Source organism: Myotis lucifugus, unplaced genomic scaffold, assembly GCF_000147115.1.
Source record: "Myotis lucifugus unplaced genomic scaffold, Myoluc2.0 scaffold_215, whole genome shotgun sequence".
NCBI classification, from domain to species: domain Eukaryota; kingdom Metazoa; phylum Chordata; class Mammalia; order Chiroptera; family Vespertilionidae; genus Myotis; species Myotis lucifugus.
In genome coordinates, this window is record NW_005871263.1 from 915,976 (window position 1) to 938,075 (window position 22,100).

General features: G+C 52.3%; 1 protein-coding gene across 1 annotated transcript; it reads right to left on the minus strand.

Moving 5' to 3' along the window:
- Positions 1 to 810: 810 nt before the first annotated feature.
- On the minus strand, positions 811 to 13,041 carry BCAS4 (breast carcinoma amplified sequence 4). The gene is made up of 2 exons (XM_023761747.1): positions 12,862 to 13,041; positions 811 to 1,008 (listed from the first exon to the last, which is right to left on the minus strand). Exons 1-2 carry the CDS (start codon positions 13,039 to 13,041, stop codon positions 811 to 813), a joined length of 378 nt encoding a protein of 125 aa, XP_023617515.1.
- Positions 13,042 to 22,100: the final 9,059 nt, after the last annotated feature.

Sequence of the window (22,100 nt, forward strand, 5' to 3'; positions counted from 1 at the left end):
AATGGGCTGACACGGTGCCCATCACGTTGGGTTGCTTCTAGGGGAGACGAGGTTACACAGGAGACACACTTCATGGGGTGCCTGGCACAAAGCAGATGTGCAGTGAACATCTGGGGCTGCTGTACTGCGTCCCCCTGGGCTCCCAGACCCGCTGCAGCCCTGGCTTCCCAGGCACAGTCTACACCACAGGCCGGCTGGGCTCCGGCTCCAGGGAGAGGCAGGGCCAGGCCGCAGCATGGAGCTCTGCCCTCCCCGCTCCCAGGCAGACGCCTCCATCTCTGGTTGCGGGTTTGCCTTTAATAAGCTTGGGAATTTTCAGAATGTTCTATCATGGCTCCTTGGGGCCTCATGCCTGGCTGGCAGCAAGCCTGGGGACACCAGGATCTAGAGGAGATTTCTAGAGAACAGGGAGTGGAGCTCTTGTCTTCTGGACCTCAGGCACCATCTTCCATGTTCTTCCCCACCCAAATGAGGGGTCTTTGACCCAAAAAACCAGGGTAGGAGGCAAAGGTGGAGGCAAGAGGGTTCGGGAAGGAGGCGATGCCCAGGCCCAGCCCTGCCAGGCCTCGCAGGCCTGAGGCGCTTCCTGGTGACTCCACATCTGCCCGGGGAACTGCGCAGAGCGAGGGAAGTTAAATATAGTCTCAGCATCCCGCAGGGCTCGCGTCGGCGCCGAGAGTGCCACCTGGTGGCCCGCTCCCGCTCCTCTGAGGAATAAAACCTTCGGGGAGGACGCAGCAAGATGGCCGGCCGGCCGGCCTGGAAGCCTGGGTGTGGAGGGGGAGAGCGAGCATGCCTGGGGTTTTCCGCTCACCGCTGGCCGAGGCCCCACTCCTGCTGGTTGCTGAATCTCCACCCAAATGGCTTCCCCAGAAAACTCAGGCAGGGCCTGGCGTGTGGCCTGCGGAAACCACGGCTCCGGCCGGCGGCACTCACCATGTCGGCCAGGCTGCAGAACTCCTCCAGCCGCAGGAGCATCCCCTCGATGGTCTCCTCCACCTCCTTCGCCTGGAAGACAATATCCCGGAGGTTAGCAAATGGTTTCCAGGGAGACAAGTGGCCTTCATTTTTAAGAAGAGCAAACTACATGCTAGGGTCATCTGCCCAATTCCCTCTAGACCAGTAGTTCTCAACCTTGGCTGCACATTAGAATCACCTGGGAATCTTTTTAAAATCCTGATTTCTGGGCCTCATCCTCCGGAAATTCTGTTTCTTTGTTACTAATGTTGTGGCCCCACCCCATAACAAAGAAACAGAATTTCCGGAGGATGTGGCCCAGAAATCAGGATTTTAAGAAGATTCCCAGGTGATTCTAACATGCAGCCAAGGTTGAGAACCACTGCTCTAGACCTACTTTTCCTTTGCAAAACCTCTCCTCGCGTCATCTGAAACAGGGATACTCTGGCTGCACTCCTGCTGCTTGAGGACTGGGCAAAGCCACCGTGGGCCGTCCACTCTATGCAGCTTTCAAAAGACATGAAATAAATACCAACAGGAAGTAACAAAGGTACCCTTAAGATCCCCGTTGTTCAGGCGAGGAAACTGAGGCTCAGAGAGGTGAGGACACCTGCTCAAGGACACACAGCTAGCCAGTGGCAGGGCCGGGATTCTCATGTAGGTTTGAGCCCACAGCCTCAACGCCGGCTCTAATAAACCCTGAGACATGCCTGCAGAGAGCAAGCGTGAGCCGCAGGAGACGAAGACCGTAAGCCGAGTCTGTGACCACACCAAGGCGTGTGTGGTGAACAGACACCGGCCCGCAGTGATATCTGCCAACTGCGAATAGCCGGGGACGGACTCTCACTACAATGTTATTCGTTGTCTGCAATTCAGCTTTAACTGGGCGCCCTATTGTTTCTTTGGAAACCCTGTCATCAGCCCAGGAGAGCAGGGATTGGGGAGAGTGAAGAGGGAGACCGGAAAGAAGGTTTTATGTAATTTGAAGGGTCCTAGCAGCTCCAGTTACCAGGGCCAGACAGTGACGTGACCATGACCGAGTGACACGCCCCTGGGCCTCACGCCCCTGGGCCCCGGGCTGATCTCGAAGGTGCCAGACACCTTTCATTTTTCAAGAAAGGCCAGAAGTTCTCACTTTATGAGAAATGTCCCAATTTTTAAATAGTGGCACAAATTCAAAAAAAAGATACATTTTTTTCTAACGCTCCACGGGCCAAGCTCAACAGGAATGTGAATGGGTCAGCCAGTTTATAAGCCCTGCTTTCATCACTTGTGCAGAAAATTAGTTTGACCCTTTTCCCCTCAGGTATGTGCAACTCTCAAGGCTTATAAAATATGTGAGGTGTGTGTGTGTGTGTGTGTGTGTGTGTGTGTTTTAATTTCCAGGCATCTAGGAAGAAACTTCTAGACCCTGAACCTCTTTCTCTGGCTCACCAGGCCAATCACGCTGCTCAGGGAGGCGACAGCAGACATCTCTGGGCAGGCCTGGGGCCGCCCCCCACTCCCGAAGGCTCCTCACCACCCACGTGCCCGGGAACTGCTTAGTGCCAGAGCCGGCTGCTTGCAGCGCGAGCTGTCGCCACCACCACAAAGTAAACGACTGCAAAAAGCCCTCCTTCCGGCTGGAGTATAAATAGTGCCATTTTAAACTCTGGAGCCTTCATCTCACAGCTGGGACTATTTCTGTGCCTGCACGGGGGAGGCTGACAGGGAGGGCGACCTCATGGAGGGAGGCTGGGAAACACACAGAAGTTCTCCCCGGAAGTGAAATCAGGGTAAAATGCCTTGAAGGTGCTAAGGGAGAAAGAAGGTTGGCTGTTCCTCCTGATGCAGAGAAGAGGAAGAGAGGTGGGAGCGGGCACAGAGGGGCACAGAGGGGTGCTGAGACCCCCCCCATAGATAACGCAGACCCGCCCCAGCTGGACGGCTGCCTCCTTCCCATGTGCCTGCAGCCCTGCTCAGAGGAAGCGCATCTCAACCTGTGCCGGCAGATGCAGAAAGGAAGTTAGTTGGTCCTGGGTTCAAATCCCACTTCTCTTTTGCCAGCCGTGTGACCTTGACCCAAGGGTTTGACTTCTGCATTCTGGTTGGCTCCCCTGTGCCAGGAGCCTCGGCTGGGCAGGGCTGGTAGGAGGCTCACCTGACAATAAAGGTGGCTGAATTTAACAGAGCCCGCACACAGTAGGTGTGTAAGTGGCTGCTTTCTGTCTCTCACTGGATTGCAAAAGCAAGGGCCAATCACCATAAGTGGATCATCTCATTTGAGCCTCAGGAGAACTCAGCAGGTGCTGGAATTCCCCCCTCTTCTGGACTGAGAAACAAAGGACCAGAAAGCTTAAGTCACTTGCTCAAGGTCATACAGCTCGTAAGTGCGGAAGCCAGATTTGACCCCCGAGCACTGACTCCAGGGCTGACGTCTAGCCACCACGATGTTCCTGGGGGAGAGGGAAATGGGTCCCCTTATTGCTACCTGTCAGCTATCGTCTCCCCGCCCACCTCCTGGCGCTTTGGGCGGTGCCCCAAAGCAGGAGGCAGCCCAGAAAGCGTTTGCTGACTGTCTGGTGGGCTAAGGGAGGAACAAGCCCCAAGACGTTCCCAACACACAGGAAGGAGCTCAGAATTAGCACCCCACAGGCCCACAAATCATTCACGGGACCATTTTCTCTCCAGATAATCCCCTAAGTGGCCTCAGAAACCAGAGTCCTGCAGGCTGCAGCCCACACACCCTTTGAAGCGGCCCGTAATCAGGATGAATGCCCTCGCCGTCCTTTGTAGCTCCCCGGGCACACATTGTCCTGCTCCGAGGGGAAGGACGCAAATGGCTCACTTTAAGTAACATTCAGGGCACGGCCAGCGGACACTTATTTTAACATGTGTGAAGCATAGCATTTGCTTTCTTCTTCCACACCCCCCTCCGCCCAAAGTGCCGATCGAAACTTCCCAGCTGGGTTGGCACAAAACACACACACACACACACACACACACACACACACACACACACACATAAACGAAAATGCTTGCCAAGTGACTGGCATAAAAAAACAACAACACACACACACAAGAAGACCCTCCACCTATGGTCTTCTCTAACTCAACAAATGGAAACGCCACTGTCCAGTTGCTCAGATAACTGGGGGCATCCTTGACTCATCTTCCTTTCTCTCCCCTCATCCCATCCAATCTATACACAAATCCTCTCGGTTCTTCCTTAAAAAATGTATCCCAATCCGACCGCTTCTCCCCATCTCCCTCGCCACCACCCTGGCACAAGGCACTGCCCTCTCTTGCTGGGACTAGTGCAGCAGTCTGCTCACTGGTCCCCTGCCTCCCTCCCCTCCTGTTCCCCTTCAATCTACTCCCCTGAAAGATCCTGTTAAACCCAAAGTCTCCTCAGCTCAGAATCTCCCACCTGCCCTTTCGCAGCTGCTAGGATGGCTACAACCCCAAAATGGAAAACAGTACGTGTTGGCGAGGATGTGGAGCACCGGGAACCCTCCTCAGACCCTGCCGGCGGGGTCACGAATTTGTGCAGCAGCTTTGGAAACCAGTCTGGCAGTTCCTCAAAAAGTTAAACATAGAGGTGCCCTATGATCCAGCAATACATCCCAAAGGATATCCAAACACCCCCAAAACATAGGCTGTTACAAAAACATGGACACTGTTCTTAACAGCCAAAAAGTGGAAATAACTCACGTCCACCAACTGATGAACGGACAAAGAAAACGTGCTCCATCCACACGTGGAGTAGTATTCAGCGTAGAAAGGAGCGAGGCCCTGCTGTACGCCACAATGTGGACGAGCCTGGAAAATACGCCGCGTGAAAGCAGCCACACAGAAGCCACTGGTACATGATTCCTTTGATGTGAATGTCCAAAGGGGCAAATCCACAGACAGGAAGTATATTGCTGGTTGTCTCCCCCAAGGGATGCGAGGAAGGGGAAACAGGGAATGGTATGGGGTTTCCTTTGGGTGATGGAAATGCTCTGGAATTAGGTGATGTTTGTACAACATAGTGAATATACCAAAGAACACTGAGTGACATACTTTAAATGGTCAGATTTATGTTGTATGAATTTTGTCTTAATTTAAAAAAAATCCTCTCCTCTTTTCCACCTCACTCAGTAATGTCAAATAGAACTCCCTTTCCCTATACCACCTGGACCCCACCTCCTCTCCAACCTCATCACCTGCTGCTCACTCCCCACCAACCACATCACCATGTCCTCACCCCAGGGCCTTTGCACCTGATGTTCCCTTCACTGGTGAAGCTCATCCCATGCTTCCTTTGCTCAAATGTCTCTCTTCAATGAGGCCTCCCCTGACCTCGCAACTCGCCTACCATGCCCTGTCCTGCCCCAGTTTATTTCTCTTTACTTTTACCACCAAACTATATATTTTATTTGTTTTCCTTTCATTTTCCTCCATCGGAATAAAAGCTCCTGGAGGGCAGGGGTGTTAGTCTATTTGATTCCCCTTTTTATTCCCAGGGCCTAGAACAACTCCTGGCACATAGTAGGTGCTTGTGCTTCCAAAGCTGGCCCTCCACCTCCCTCCATCCCACATACCTTTGTGCAATATGACTCTGCCCATGAAGCGGTGGGATCCATTCCCCCCCACCCCTGAATCTGGCCGGGCCTATGACTTGCTTTGACCGATAGAATGTGCTAGAAGCAATGCTCTGTGACTTCTGAGTCTAGACCTCAAGAGACTGCAGCATCTGAGTCACTCTCCTTGAAGACAACGGCCACGTGAAGAGGTCCAGACAACTCTGCTGGAGAGGCCACGTGGAGGGGGGCCGAGATGCCCTGTGGGGAGCCGATATAGGGTTAAGCCTCGGACTGACCTGTTGGCAAAGTCACAAACAAGTCCCAGCTTAGAGGGCACAGTCCTCTTAGCATAATTAGGCTTGACCTTATGATGCTCCCTAGATCTTACCTGGGAAGCTAATGGGCTGAGGAAGTGCAACAAGAACAAAAACAAGTGAAACTCACAAGAACAGTGTAAACAAGTGAAACTCACAAGAACAGTGTAACTTTGGTAACCACTACCTTGTTTACCTCTGACTATAAAATAAAGGCTCAGTTTGCCTCAGGATCTTTCTCTGTGGCCTCAGCCAAGCACAGGAAGATCCACGGAGACTAAAGAGAGCTAGAGAGTTATGAACGCTGTCTCCATGTAAAACATTCTTCGCTGACTCCGTCCACATCTTTGGGAACCCCTGGCCCGCAGGGGCTGGACCCCAGCAATACCCGACGTATAAGTGAGGCCGTGCTGACCTTCCCATGTGGCCAGGCCTCCAGCCAGATGAAGCCCCACAGGTAGGCTCAGCCGACACCATGGGAGCAGAACCACTCGAATGAGCCCATCAGCCTGCAAACCATGCACCATAAATGGTCGTTGCTTTCAGCTACTTAAGTTTGGGGTAGTTTGTTACCTGACAATTGATCACTAATGCAGTGCTCAACGGATATTCGCTGCAGGAAAGGAAGGAAGGAGGGAGGGAGGGAGGACAGGAGTGAGCAAGGAAAGGAGGAAGAAGAAACGCACTCTCCTGGAGGAGCCCACTGAGAGCAGCAGCCTGGACTGCTGTGTGGTCCCAACCACATCTCTGACCAGCTCTGTGCCTCAGTCTCCCCATTTGAAAACTGGAGGAGAACAATCCTCAGACTCTCTCTGTCTTGAGATGAAAGCTGAGGCGGGTCAAGTAATTTTTCTGGGTCACTCTCGGTGAGATGCTGTATCCATATCAGAGATGACTGTAACCTGGACCTAGCAGGGTGTCCGAGCTCAGAGGGACCCGGAAGCCAGGCAGGAGATGAGCACCGGGGAGCGGGCCCTGCTGCCGAAGCGTGTCCAGCACACGGCTTGCTTTCCGTTTCCTGCTTCTGCCAGAGACCTCTGACTCTCTCTAGGAAACACAGCAGCACAAGCAGGCAGCTGACGCCCTGGCAGGGAGACACCAGGGAGGGGTGGGGACTGTGGCAAACAGGAGACCCGGGCCCCATCTACGGAGGGTGGCTGCTACTTGGCTGCAGCGGACTGTCCCAGGCAGGAATGTGCCAAACCTGCTTTGTTCAAGACAAATGATGGTCCAGACATTTATGCAAACTCTCCCAATTCAAAAATGTTCAAAACTAACCTAAACATTTTAAAATCACTATGACGGCCAAACAAACCTGTCCACGGGCTGAATGGGGTCTCAAACCTCTGGCCTATCAGTGTCTTTAAAATACATACATGAAATGTCCAGAAAAGATGAATTTATAGAGATAGAAAGTTGATTAGTGGGGGGCTGAGGGGGAGTGAGACCGAAGGGGAAGAGGGTTTCTTTTGGGGGGAATGAAAATGTTCTAGCCCTGACCGGTTTGGCTCAGTGGATAGAGCGTCAGCCTGCGGACTGAAAGGTCCCAGGTTCAATTCCAGTCAAGGGCATGTACCTTGGTTGCGGGCACATCCCCAGTAGGAGGTGTGCGGGAGGCAGCTGATCGATGTTTCTAACTCTCTATCCCTCTCCCTTCCTCTCTGTAAAAAAAATCAATAAAATATATTTAAAAAAAGAGAAAATGTTCTAGAAGTGATTGTGGTTGATGGTTGTGCAACACTGTGAATATATAAAAAGCCATTAAATTGTACACTCCCACGGGTGAACTGTGTGTATAGAATTATATCACAGTAATACACACACACACACACACACACACACACACACACACACACCCTCCTCCTAGAAACCACGCGGTCCGTTCAGCCCAGGCACAGGGACGGGAACTGAAGTCCTGCACCTGCTGCTGCAACCGTTTTGCAGAGGCCAGTCGTTTGGATTTTTACTTGAAACTCCCGCTTTCCCCTTCTCCCGGGTGCGCTCAGAGCTGGCTCGGCCGCAGGCAGCTGGCCACCAGGCAGAAGCCTCACCACGCGACCAGCCGAGCTGATGGGCACTGGGGTCGTTTCCAACGAGTGGGAACTGGTCTGTTCTAAAGCTTCTCGGCTGGCGGGCGCTGAGGGTCAGCCAGACGGGGCACCTTTGGCCCCGGCTCCAGGCTGACTCCCTCGCAGCACGGCCACCCTAGGACAAGAGGGGGCTCGGGGCCGGATGGCTCCTTCCACAGCAGGAGAAAGAGGGGAACTCCCCCTGACAGACACTGCCCCTCTCCACGCACCCACATGCCCTGGCTCCTCACACTCCTGCAGGTTCTTACTCGGGGGTGCGGCCAGCTGAGTCCGTGTCCACCTGACGGGCACATCAGCGGCCCCCCCGCTGCCACCCTGCTCCTCCAGCACCCCCAGACTGATGTCCATAAGCTGCTCGCGGCTCTCCCTGCTCAGGGCTTCTATCCATGACCCCAGAATCGGATCCGGTCTCCACCCCGACCCCAGGCCAGGGGTGGCCCTGCCCACGCTCCCCCTGGATCACCGAGTCCTCCTCTCTCTGGACCTGTGCCCTGTCACACCTTCCAGTCCTCCCTGCGTCTCCATCCCAGCCCTCAGCTGTCTCCTGGTGTTTAGTTACTCTGATCGTTATTCATCTGCTCATCTGACTGCTAGGCCAGCCCTGAGGGCAGGCACCGCACCTGTCTCCCTGGCCTCTCCCAGGTGCTCAGCACACAGTAGGTCTGCCATAAAGACCCGAGGAACAAATGCATACAGAACTACAGCTTGAGACAGGGCAGACTGTGCCCGGCTCCACCCACAGCCTTCCAGTCTGACCATGTGAAGACTGAATGCCCAAAGGGACCAGCGAGGCACAAGGATAGGACGCCGGGGGGAGGGGCTTCCCACGGGCACACGGTGTTTGCAGGTTGGACTCAATAAAATATTCTTTGCTTCCACACAGAACCAGCCTCGTCTACATTTTTCTTAAAACTCAAGGGCATCTTTGGCTAATTTATGTTTTCCAACTTTAGTCCAGAGACGTGGTTTGGAGAAATAGCTCCCTCTCCTCTTATCATGACTACAGAAAAATATAAGTTCAAGCACCAGGGCAAATGGTAACTGATACCAGCTTCAGCACGGGGAGACAATAGGGAAAAGTGGGGACTGTGGCAAACAGGGGGCTGCAACTGGGAAACATGGACCTAGGATTACCAGACTCTTCATTATTTTAAATACACAAGAAACTCGGGTTTTCTTAAGATAGCAATTCTCCATTTAAAAAGCCCTCTCTGGTTTGAAGCAACAACATCAATCCCTGATCTAATCCACGTGTGGTTAAAGGACCCAGGTGCTTTCTCCGCCATCATCCTCTGCTCATTCCGCAAAGATCCTGCGTGTGAGAAAGGGCTGGTTTAATCTCCTTCCATCTAGGCCAGTGGTTCTCAACCTGTGGGTCGCGACCCCTTTGGGATCGAACGACCCTTTCACAGGGGTCGCCTAAGACCATCCTGCATATCAGATATTTACATTACAATTCATAACAGTAGCAACATTACAGTTATGAAGTAGCAACGAAAATAATTTTATGGTTGGGTCACAACATGAGGAACTGTATTTAAAGGGCCAGAAGGTTGACAACCACTGATCTAGGCCATCAACCCATCTGTGGGCCGCAGGAGCCCAATGGAATTCTGAAAGACCAGAAATTCATGGGGGTATCCATGCTCAGCCATGTGCGAGGGCCCCTGTTGTAAGTCACAGAGCACCCAAGAGCAAACCTCTCCCTCTCTCCCTGCCACCTTGATGCAGCTTCCGGAGAGCCCCCTGAAACTTCCCCCAAAAGAGGAAGCTCAAACCAGAAACAGAGAGACAGTAAAACACACAACAGCTGGTTGGACAGAAACCCCGAAGGGCACTGGCAACAGTAAAACCCTCACCTGCCAGCCAGTCTCAGCACCCGGCCCCTCAGCAGCCCCTGCATCCTGTGAGCCAGTGCCAAGGGCTGGCCCGGCTCCTGCCGCCTCACCAGCCACACCTCCCACTGCCCCCTTCTGCTGCTGCTCTCCCGTCCCGACAACACCTGCTTCACCCCACCCAGGGCCTTTGCACTTTCTGGTCCCTCTGCCTGCAATATTTTTCTCCTCCCTCTCAGCCAACTCCTACTCATGCTTCAGGGCTCAGCCTACAATGACACTGCCTCATGGAAGCCCTCCCTGATCTCACCCAGACAAGCCCAGGGTCCCTCGGCTCGTCACCCACCTAGATCCTGGACCTCTGTCCTTCCTCCCAGCACATTCCTCCGTGGTTACCACAGGTCTTGGCTTTCTCAGAGAGGCCTTCCCCGCCCCTTGCCTCCCAGGCACACAGATAGATGCCCGCTATCACATCACCCCATGTGACAGTCCCACAGCTTTCATCACAATTTACAGCTTTTGTGTGTTCCGTGTTTCCTGTCCTAAGAGAGCAGGGCCCTTGTGTGTTTCACTGCTGTGGTGTCCTCAGTGTCTGGCATATGGTAGGGGTTCAAGGTGTTCAATGAAGCAGGTACACTTCACCAGGAACCACAGGACACTCCTAGGACTGGGCTGGGCTGGGCTGAAACTCCCACTGCTCCCTTTAAAAGCCAAAAGTGGGCTCAGGAGAAGGCCAGTGGGGGCGGGGCCTGCTGCCCAGGCCAGTTCCCAAACCAGACCTCCCTTCTCCCACTCAGTTGCCCACCTGCAAACAGCCCGCTCAGGGACCTGCTAATGAATTAGCTGTAAGTAGAGGCTGCAGATGACTCAACTCTGGTAGTTTCTGCTTCTTTTGGTAAATAAACTTCAGCAAGCAAGCGCTCTAAGTGGGTTCATGCCGCACAGAGCTACAGGGAGTTGGGCTCTTCATTAATGAGTGCGAGCCAACCCGTGTCTCAGTTAAAGACAGCCTGAGTGAGAAAACGAAGTCAGCACACGCAGCTCCTCTTGAAAGCTTTCCCTAATAGAGTCTAAACGAAGCGGAGGTTTAGCCACCGGGCACAGGGACATCTCACTGCTGAGAGCAAGGCAGAGAAAGCACAAAAAAGACACTCAGGTTGCTCAAACCAGTAAAAGTCTGTAGACAACCTCCATGCCCACCCCTGGGGGCATGGGTCATAAGTTACAGTACCTCCATAGGACGCCCCTTATTCTGCAAGGGCCTCAGTCTTCCCAGCTATAAAATCGGCATAACCGCCTCCTAGCCACTGGGTCGCTGCCAGGATGCAATGCCACAATCCACGAATGGAGTTCGGCACACAGCTGCATAGTATGTGCCCAGGAAATAGGAATAATTGTCATTGAACGTGGGATACTAGGAAGGCAAAGAATGATGCAGACCTACACTCTCCCCTACCCGCCACAGATGACTATGCAACACTTAAAATGTGGGCCGGTCACAACTGGGATGTATTGTGAGTTCAAAAACCTGATTTCAAAATGCCAAAATCTCATTAAATTTTTTTTACATTGATGACATGTTGAAATGATATACTGGCTACACCGTTATTTTAAGTAACTGAAACTAATCACCCCTGTTTCCTTTTCCTTTATTATGTGGGTCCAGAACATTTAAAATTACATGGATGGCGCACATTTGTGACTCAGATTCGATTTCTACTGGACATGCTGTTTTTAAAAATTGAGGTATCAGCCCTAGCCGGTTTCTCAGTGGTTAGAGCATTGGCCCGCCGACTGAAGGGTCAGGCAAGTACCTTGGTTGACAATGCCGGTCAGGGAGTGGGCCGGGGACAACCAATGGCTGTGTCTCTCTCACATCAATGTTTCTCTCTCTCTCTCTCTCTCTCTCTCTATTTCTCCCTCTCCCTTCCACTCTCTCTCTAAAAATCAATGGAAAAAGTATATCCTTGGGCGAGGATTAACAAAATATTTTGAGATATCATTCGCATACCATAAAATTCAGCCTTTTAAAAGTGTACAACTCAGTGGTTTTTGGAAAATTCTTAAAGTTGTGCAACCATCACCACTAATTGCAGAACATTTTCATCACACTGTACCTTATGTCATTAGTGGTCACTCCCCATTTGTCCACGCTGTTTCAAGTAAAGAAAAGCAAGTTGCAGAACAGTATCGAGTGGAGATTTAGAAAAAGGAACATATATTACTATGTATATGCAGACCCACATTTGTAAATGCATTTTTAATGTATGCAATGGTGTACACCAAACTTTTACTGGTGGTGATCTCAGGGATCTAGGGTCCGGGTGGGAGAGAAAAGGGGGCGGGCGCTAGCCCTTTATTTTATATACTTCTGTACTGCTTTTGAGACTTAAAAAGGGAATGAGTAGAACTTCTAGGCCTACCTAAATAACTCCTGGTGAACTTGGGCAAGTAACTTTTTCACGGCACCGTCAACAGATTGGCTTCCGATGAAGAAGGGTCTAGTTTTAGACCTACTGTTTATTCTGTGCGTTTAAAATAGAAAGTACAGGCAGCGACGAAGTATGTTTCCTCCTAGCAACAGACAGGACCGAGGCCGGAGCGTCCCGCACAGCCGCAGCCTGCCCGCCTCCTCCCAGCACCTGGCGCACAGCTCGGAGCAGAGCTGCCCCGGGCCTGGCAGGGGTCGTCCTCCCCAGGAAAGGGCAGCAGCTCCCAGCCGCCTGGGTCCGATGTCCCGGCCCGAGCTGGGAGGCCTAAGCGGAAGGGAGCCCAGTGGGTCCCAAGGGTGGGGGGTGGGAGGGTCGGCGTAAGGGGGGGCGGGGGGGGGACAGGGGGCGGGATCGGCTGGAAGAGAAAGCGGCGCGACCTGCCGCGCATCTCTGGGTAGTGCCCGGGAGTCACCGCTTCTCAAAAAAAGGGACACCTCGCGCCCCTACTCCTGCCCGGAGCCCCTGCGCCGCGTGCGAGAGAGGATGCTGCGGAGAAGCCGAGAGTTCGGGTCGGGGTACCAGCGCGCTGGGGGCCCCGCACCCATCCACTTCTCCCCCAGGGCGCGCGGGCCCCAGACCCCCCCAACCCAGACCTGCCTCCCGCACCTCCATCCCCCGTCCCCTACCTCGGCCCCGGGCTCGGGGGTCAGGACGAGCGCAAGCTCGCGAGCCCCGCTGCGCATGGGCTCCGGCCGGTCGCCGTCCACAAGCAGCATCAGGGGGCTGGCGGGGTCCAGCTGGTGTAGGCAGCCCGGGAGCCCGTCACCGCGACCCGGCCTCGGAGCCCCGCCCCCGGCCGGCTGCATGCCCCGCGGCCAGCCTGGCGGAGGCAGGTCAGGTGCGCGCAGCGGCCCACGCCTCCCAAGCGCGGGGCCGAGTGGGCAGCGCCACCCAGTGGCGCGCGTTGCTCACTGCGCCCGGCCTCGCACGGCCCGTAAACAAGAGATTCTCAAACTCCGGCGGATTGCAATCTCCTGGGCTCATCAAACTTCCAAAGTTCGGGCCACACGCAGTCTCGGTTGAAACCTGGACGTCCGTTTTGAAGTGCGCCAGGTGATTTCAACATACACCCGAGGCCTAAAGGGCCCTTTTTCATGGGAATCCGGGGAGCAGTGGTTCCGTCCCCGCAGCGCTTTGGGACGCCCTGGGGAGCTTTTAGAAGCCGGGAAGCCAGGCCGCAGGCCTCACCTTAGACAGATTCAGCCAGAATCCGTGGCGGGTGGGGCCTGGGCACCGGTAGTTTTTAAACCTCCTGGGGTGATCCAGCGTGCATTCCGGATAGGAAACAGCTATCCTAAAAGATCCTTTCATTTAAAGACCAAAGCCCCCACCCCCAGCCCAGCCCCCAAGGCCCGTCCTCCTCCAGCATCTGCTTGGCGCCAGGCGGGGAGTCCTGGAAGTTAGGAATGCGGGTGTGGCGGTCCTCTTCCTCCCCGAGCAGCTTTTAACATAAGCTCCCCAGATAATTCTTCAGCGCACCAAATATGACTCCCCCCCCCCCCCCAATCACTCATAGGAGGCTTGTCTAGAGCCTTTAGCAGTGGTTCTCAACCTTCCTACTGCCGCGACCCTTTCATGTTGTGGTGACCCCCAATTTCACTGTTACAAATTGAACATAATTAAAGCATAGTGATTAATCACAAAAACAATATGTAATTATATGTGTTTTCCGATGGTCTTAGGCGACCCCTGTGAAAGGGTCGTTCGACCCCCAAAGGGGTCGCGACCCACAGGTTGAGAACCGCTGCTTTAGAGGCTGGGGAGGGTGGGGTGCAGCCCCCAAAGCAATGCTAATGAAGAAAGTACTAAGCGAGGTAAAGAGATATGGGGAAGCCTGGAGTTCTGATTTTTCCTATGATGACTTTTCCTTTAAAAGATTAAATTCGTTTTAAAAAATTTTGGCTGGGCTTAGGGTTGCGAATAAATAGACAGGCCACCCCTCCCCCCTCCCATTCAATCTGAATTTATATTTTATCAGATGACCCTGGGTAGGGAGGGGTGGCAGCACATGCTCCGTCTGCCTTCTGGGTGATTCGTCACTGCACAGTTCCCGCTTCCACAGCTGCCCACTGCTGATTTCTCTACTTTCCACCCAAACATTCAGGCCTTCAGGCCAGAGTCATTTTCTGGAAAATTCTTGGCAAAGATTTGGGCCTCAGGTGCTTAGAAAAAGGATTTGCTAGGAACTCACTGAACCTGAGCTTAGCCACTCATTACTGTCCTGACCTTCCTGCTCAGAGCCCTTCCACACATTAACACCCCCTCCCCCCAGGGATGGAGGGCAGACCCTCACCCCTTCGGGCTGGCTGGGGCTCTCCCATGGAAAAACCCAGAAGTGGCCTCAGATTAGCCAAATAGGACTGAGCTCAGCAAACTTCCCTTGATGGATGAATCTCAAAAGCATAATGCAGAGAGAGAGCGAGAGAGAGAGAGAGAAAGAGAGAGAGAGAGAGAGAGAGAGAGAAAGAGAGAGAGAGAGAGAGAGAGAGAGATACAGAAGGCTCGGTAGGGCACTCTGCCATTAACACAAAGTTTTAAAAACATGTGAAAGCACACTATATATTGTTTATGGACACAGACATATGGAGTGAGAGCATAAAGCTGTGCCACAGTTAGGAAAGTGGGTACTTTGGGGTGGGGGTAAATTGGGGAAGGATATGAGAGGGGGGTTCAATTATAGTTATAACATTTTCTTTCTCCTGCTGCTATTGGTTATAATGTTTAAACTTTTTGAATGCCCAAAATTACTAATTAAAAACAAAACAAAACAAAAAGCTGGGATGTTAGCTGAAAGTAGGGATTGCCCAGAGACCCTGTCCCTGGAGAGGGGGTGTCTGGGGAAATGATCTGCTCTCTTCCCAAGCACCCCCGTGATTCCTGGGCCCAGTTGGCTAGCCAACAGTCCTGTTGTTTCTAGTCTTTCCCCCCTAAATGTGTGAGTGCCAGTGTGCCTTAGACACAGTTTGCTAAGAATACTGATGCCCGGAGCCATGTCCCAACTTCCTGCCTCAGCATCTTTGGGGGAGCGGGGCACCTGCGTTCTACATGCTCTGCAGTTGAGTCCCATGCACACGGAAGTCTGAGAGTGACCCTTACTTAGGGAGCTCCCTCTTCCTCCGGGCATTGGCTAGGGACCCCCATGGGAGGCCAAAACAATGATTTTAAACAAAGAGAACGGAATTTATAAAAATCTCCCGGCCTCTCAGTGTCCTGGGCCCAAGCCCCAGCGCCCTGCCCGGGGCCCCCAGGTCTTGGGGAGACCGTGAGGCAGGCTGCAAGCCTGAGGCCCGGAATGCAGCCGGCCTGGGCCGCACCCTGCCCAAACCAGTTTGAACCAGCTGCGGGGATGGAGCCCTGGCTGTCCCCACGAGCTCCCCCTGGCGCCCAAGCCCAGCTCAGAGCTGCTGCTCAGGCCTCCAGCTCGGTAGTCCTCCCAGGGTACAGGTGGCGGCCTTCGTCCCAGCCTGGGGCTGGGGTGCCGGTGACAGCCAGGCCCTCAAGGCCCCCAGGAACCCTAGACGCCGCCAGCTGGGCCCTGAGGTCACACACCCTTCCACCCCCACTCCATCTGGCTTCACCTCCTGCTGCAAAATGGTTGCCTGTCTGTGTCTTTTCAAGGTCAGTTCTCTGCCTCAGGCCTCGGGCACACAAGGTTCTAGATTAGCAGTGATTCCCTAGCTCAGCTGCACATTGAACTCCTGGGAAACTTCCAGAAAACAATACCCAGACCCCACCCTAGAGACTGATTTAATTGGTCTGGGGCAGGGCTTTGGTTTGGGGAGGTTTAAAAGCTCCCACAGGGGCTTCTAACCTGCACTGTTCCTGTGCTTGCTTACCTCCTGGGTGCTGGGGATCTGCTGGCCCTTTGGCCTCTACATCAGTTCTCACTGCTAATGTGTTCCGAGTGCCTCCTGTGTGCCAGGCACTGTTCTCAGCTTTTCACATAGATGACCTCATTGAAATTCCACCACGTTCTGAGGTAGGCAGGCCCTACTACGATGCCCATTTTACAGATAAAGAAACTGAGACATGGAGAGGTTAATTGCTTGCCCAGGATCATACCTAGTAACTGGAAAAGTCAGGATTTGAACTGGGACAATCTGACTCTAGAACCTCCGTACAAGATAATCAATGGTTCCTGGGGCCGCCTCCCCAGCTCCAGCCTGGCCTATTAGGAAAGCCCTCACCAGCCCACATTTTCACTGCCCTCCACATGATGGTCATCTTCATAAATCTTCAGTGGCTCCCCAGTGCCCACCCAGTGAAGTTCAAAGACCTAGCCCTATCTTGCCAATATGTCTCTCACTGCTTTTCTCTTTGAACCCTAACTTGCAAATGGGAGCGTGAGGGGCCTCCCTCTCAGGGTTGGCACCCGGGGCTGAGGGTCTCCTTGCATTAAGTGCCCTGGGCTTCTGCTAGTCTCTCCCAAGTCCTGGCCCTGCCACGCTGCCTGCTGCTATGGACTGAATGTGTGCACGCCCCCGGATTAATATATTGAACTGCACCCCTCCCCAAAGTGATGGGATTATTAGGTGGGGGCCTTGGGAGGTGATCAGGCCATGAGGGTGGAGCCCTTATGAATGAGATTAAGGCCCTTATATAAGAGGCCCCAAGATCACTCCCCCCGCCTTCTGCTATGTGAGGACAGTGACAAGGTGTCTGTCTGCGACCAGGAAGCGGGTTCTCACCAGACACTGAGCCTGCCAGTGCCACGGTCTTGGACTTGCCAGCCTCCAGAACTGTCAACAGTAAATGCCTGATGTTTATAAGCCACTCAGTCTGTGGTTCACACGGACATTCAGACCTGTGGCTTCTCTCGAAAAGGAAGGAGGGATCAGGAAGCAGTGGGCCTGCCTCTGGCCTGGTAACACGGCCAGGTAAGGAGCTGCCCAGTTTGCCCCCGTCTTCCCCACCCGGCCCGTCTCCCACTGGCCTGTTGGTCCCTGAAGATATCTGAGGCTCTGACTCTGTGGTCCCCTGAACATGCCCAGGTCTGCCCGGCTCCACATCTACATCCATCTTTTCCCGTCTGGATGCCCCTGCTGCCCGGAGCTGACCGCCCTCCCTGCCCTCCACTGGCCTTCAAGGTCTCTTTTCAACAGCCTTTTTCTGACCTCCAAACAGATATGCCCTTTCAGCTTGCCTTCCGATCCCGCCCCCCCGGCCCCCCTTCTGCTAAGTTGTCATTTCATGACCAGACAGAAAGTCCCCGGAGGACAAAGGAAATGTCTGGTGCATGTTTTGGGGAGACTGATATAGGAGTCCAGGAGGCTGCTCTGCCCCAAATTTTCAAAGCACACGTGTCTCTCAAATGTGAAGCCGCTCCCCGGCTTAGCCTCTCTGTTTCCCCGCTAGCGACATTCAGAACACAGCCCATCTTCACAGAAGCATGGTGGGGAACCAGGTTTTAACGCATGTTTCTATCACGATTCTGAAACAGTCACGAAGTCCAGGAAGCAGCAACAGCACCCCTTGCTGTTCGTTCCCTGTAAAGGAAAGCTTGCAATTCTCCCCAGTAATTTGATCAGTTTTTCTCTGCTCCTCCCCCTTCCGCAACAGAGCTACAGAAAGGGCCTGCAGCTTTGCAAGCAGGAGGCCAAGGGTCAAGGTTCAAACTGTTCCATCCATGTCAACGTCTAGCTTTGGTCTTGAGAAGAGAGAGGAGTGCTTGCCCCTCCCAGCTACTGAAATGTGGGCCCCGCTAAACAGATGCTGGATGGCCCGGTCCGTGTAGCTCAGTGGTTGAGCATCGACCCATGAACCAAGAGATCATTGGTTTGATTCCCGGTCAGGGCACATGCCCGGGGTTTCAGGCTTGATTCCCAGCAGGCAGCCAATCAGTGATGTTTCTGTCTCTCTACCCCTCTCGTTTCCTCTCTCCCTCTCTCTTTCTAAAAAAAAAAAGAAAATCAATAAAGTAAACATGTTAAAAAAATAAACAGCCCTAGCCAATTTGGCTCAATGGATAAATGGATAGAGCATCGGCCAATGGACTGAAAGGCCCCAGGTTCAATTCCGGTCAAGGGCACATTTCTCAGTTGCAGGCTCAATCCCAGACCCCATCGGGGCAGGAGGCAACCAATGGGTGTGTCTCTCTCACATGGACGTTTCTTTCTCTCTGTCTCTCCTCCTCCCTTCCACTCTTTCTATCAAAAATCAATTGAAATTACCTCGGGTGAGGATGAACAAAAACAAAAAAACAACAACAATAAAACAAACAAAAATAAACAGATACGGGATGGAAAATACTGCCCAACACAAGGAGGTCCGAGGGGCAGGGCTTAGGTTACGAGATCTGAGCTGAGTGCTTCCTATAGATGCTCACAAGTGCTCACAGTGCCCCTGAGCACTACCGTCCACCACCCCTAACGCAAAACCATTGGGGACAGATTTGTGTCTAAGTGAAACTCTGTGTTTTACAATGTTAACACCTGTAGGGCGGGCAGCATCCTGTCAGCAAACTTAGTGTCTCTCAGCAAATTGTGTGTCAATTCACCCCACATGAACTGAATACAGGCCTGACACAAACCTCATGCCATTCAGCTCAGGTTTTGCCCTGGCAATGAATCTCTGCTCAATTGATGGGAGAGAAAAAGAACGCCCGGGCTCGTTCTGTTATCTCCCACTGAGATGGATCGGAATCTGTCAGAAGATGCTAGAAGGTAGGTAAGTGCCTTAGTGAAAGCAGTGTCCTTCAGACGATTGGGGCATGTGAATAGATTTGCTTTCTTGCTTCAGGAAACTGTACCTCTGTTTCACTGGGCCTCGAAGGCCCTTTCCTGTCCTCGGAGTACATGGCTCGGTGTTATGTATACAGTAGGCACTCCACAAAGGAGATACTGCCCTCAGTGAAACCTGCAGTCACAGCAGCAGCAAACAAAAAGCTGAGGGCGGCCTCCGGTTCTAACAGTGACCAAAAGCAAACACAATGAAACTTAGCCAAAGGGGAAAAAAATAGCATTTTCTTAGTGAGCATGTGAGAAATCCTGTCTTCAGCAATTCACATGACAGAGAATTTTTAAATCGGCTTTGAGTCCAACTTAAGGCAATGAGATAACACACCTGCTAAAAAGTAAGTGAGAGTGAAGATGCTTTAACTAAAAAATACAAAATTCTGTACAAAGAAGTGAAAGTGAAATGTCCTCCGGGCCCTGGGTGCCCCCTGCTGGGTACAGAGGGTAGCTCTGGGAGGGAGCAATGCACAGGGGCTAATACAGGGACTCCAGTCAAACCGTCTGAGCTTGAAACGTGGCTCCTCACCTATGACGTACCACGGCTGTGTGACCTTGGCGAAGTTACTTAACTTCTCTGGCCTGAATTTCCTCGTCAGTAAAGTGGCATAATACAACTTCATTATGTTTGCTGAAAAGATTCAACGAGATAATCTATGTAAAGTGCCTTAAACACTGGCAGAAAGTGAGTGCTCAAAAAATACGTATTACATTATAAGTGGAATATTGACAAAGGTGAATGTTTTCAAGGGAGGGTAGTTAGATGGCCATATAAATAATAAAATCGATTAAACTGCCAGGCAAGGTATTTGTCACCAAGTAGGCATTCAATAAATGTGAGACAAACGGACAATAAAGTCATGTCATCTGATGACAGTGACAGAGCGGGAGCTGTTTTGCTTGGAGAAAGCCTGAACTATGTGAGATACACCTCATGCCAGGTGTCACCCCACCAATGGATTTCTGCTGAGTTGATGGGGGAAAAGAGGCCCTGAGCCAAGGACCCGGTAACCGTACCCAGACTCCTGGCCAGACAGGCTCTCCAAGTAGCGAGTCCCCACGGATGGGACAATTCAAGCAGAGTCGGACTGCCACCTCCCAGACGGTCCCTGGCACAGGCAGATGGTATAGATGATTTTCTGCTTTGGGTAGAGGGTTGGCATGGGGGGAGGACAGACAGGGTTTCTGCTTTGGGTAGAAGGTCAACCTGTACAGAGCATTACTATCTGACTCATACACCATATAAGTCACCTATGTAAAGTGCACAACTCAATGGTAAACTATATTTAGAGAATGATGCAACCCTCAAACCATCAACGTATGTTCACAGATTTGTACACCCAGCACCACAATCAACTTTAGAACATTTTTATCACCCGAAAAAGAGAATCCCCCCCCCACTCCTTAGCCATTACTCCCATCCCCTTCCACTCCCAGCCACTAATACTTTCTGTTCTTATAGAGTTTTCTCTTCCCTACACGATGTAACATTTGTGGCGGAGTTCTTTCACTCCGTCTTCAAGCTTCATCCATATTGTGGTGTATGTCAGTGTTTCATTCCTTTTGGCAACCCAATAATATTCCATTTTATGGGTGTGCCACAGTTTGCTTATGCATTCCTCCACTGATGGACACTCAGGTTGGTTGCAAAGTACAGAAGGATGTGTTTAAAAACTGTCCACCACAGCACTGTTTGTAGTCATGAAAAAAAAAAAAGGAAGCAGCTAACGGTAGGGGATGGGTGATAGAAAACGCTGGTTCGTCTGTACAGTGATGCGATGAAGCCGTGAGAAACGCAGAGCAAAGACATTCACAATATATTCTCCTCTGAAGAACGCAAACTTCAGAATAGTTTACATGGAGGCTGTGGCCCTGCCTTTGTCCAAATACGCATTAAGGAATAAAGCGTGATATGCACAGGGACCAAAAACACGAGTGGTTATCTCTGCACAGTGATTTTTGGAGGTGGTGGCTTTTTTCGGGTATATGCTTTTCCCCCTAAAATGTCTTCTGAAATCATATATTACTTCACTGGACACATACGCAGTCTACTTTTCATCAGCAACATTTCTACACACAAATATTTTTCCCCTTTCCGAGCATGGCTCTGAAGCTCAGAGTAATCCCTGAGCCCAGACATGAATCTGTATATGGGAAAGCTGCTTACACTTTTTGCTTTTGTTGCCCGCTGATGAAAACAACATCAAGGAAGGAGGACTTCGACGGGAAAATGTAGAGACCATGAGCCTTAGGGAGGAAAGAGTAAAAATAAGCACAATGTCCGTTTGCCAAGGAGACGGGGGTTCGATGTTCTGAGAAGCTCTAATTGCGAGCAAACCGTTGGGCTGGAAATGGGCATCGGCTCAGGAATAAATTATGCATGGCCACTGCTAAATATTTTATCCATCCTTAACCATTATTTGTCTCCCCATAGCTAAAAGAGGAAAGAAAGAACATACCCCCATCAGAAGCATTACAGTCTTGTCATCGTTCCTTCCCCCTAGGACAGCCACAAACATTCAAACACAAACCCTTCTGAAGTGGAAACGCTAACCATGATGAAAATAAGGGACCGACTTGGCAAGCTGAACTTGAACTTCACACCCCGATGAGCGGATGGCACGGCGATCTCACCTTCGGCATCAGATGTGTCATCCCTCAACGTCACGAGCGCTTTGCTCTACTTAACTCGCTGTTTTAGGAACGAATGTTGGTGATTCTCGGTGACGCCCGGGCAAAGGGCTGTTGTGGCCCCGTGGTCTCCATGCAGCGAGTGGGAAAGGACGGGAGGGTATTTGAGGAGCTGTCAGGAGCTGATGTCGCCCATTCAGCCTTGAGCCATTTGGCCACCTTCCCAGCCGCCCTGCCTCCTCTCCTGGCGCTCCTCCCTTTACCGTTTATTTCCTCGCGCTCCCCTGGCCCCGTGCGCTCGCTCGGCTGTTGGAGGCGCATGCCAGGCCCACTGGGCACGGGCCCTGTGAACACCAGCCAAGGCGCCCAGGGGGTGGGGGTGGGGCAGCTCACTAGAGAAGCCCTCATGGGTCACAACTGAATTGCAAAGGTTTTGTTGCAAAGGTGTTACTGTTGCCTCCCACGGGGCGACTAAAAAATTATTACCATGGCCATTTTGGGGG

Excerpts from the sequence above, each read along its gene's own strand:
- BCAS4 (XM_023761747.1), bottom strand. The coding sequence starts at position 13,041 with ATGCAGCCGGCCGGGGGCGGGGCTCCGAGGCCGGGTCGCGGTGACGGG. Across the intron at positions 1,009-12,861 it reads CCCCCGAGCCCGGGGCCGAG|GCGAAGGAGGTGGAGGAGAC; the intron begins GTAGGGGACGGG and ends ATTGTCTTCCAG.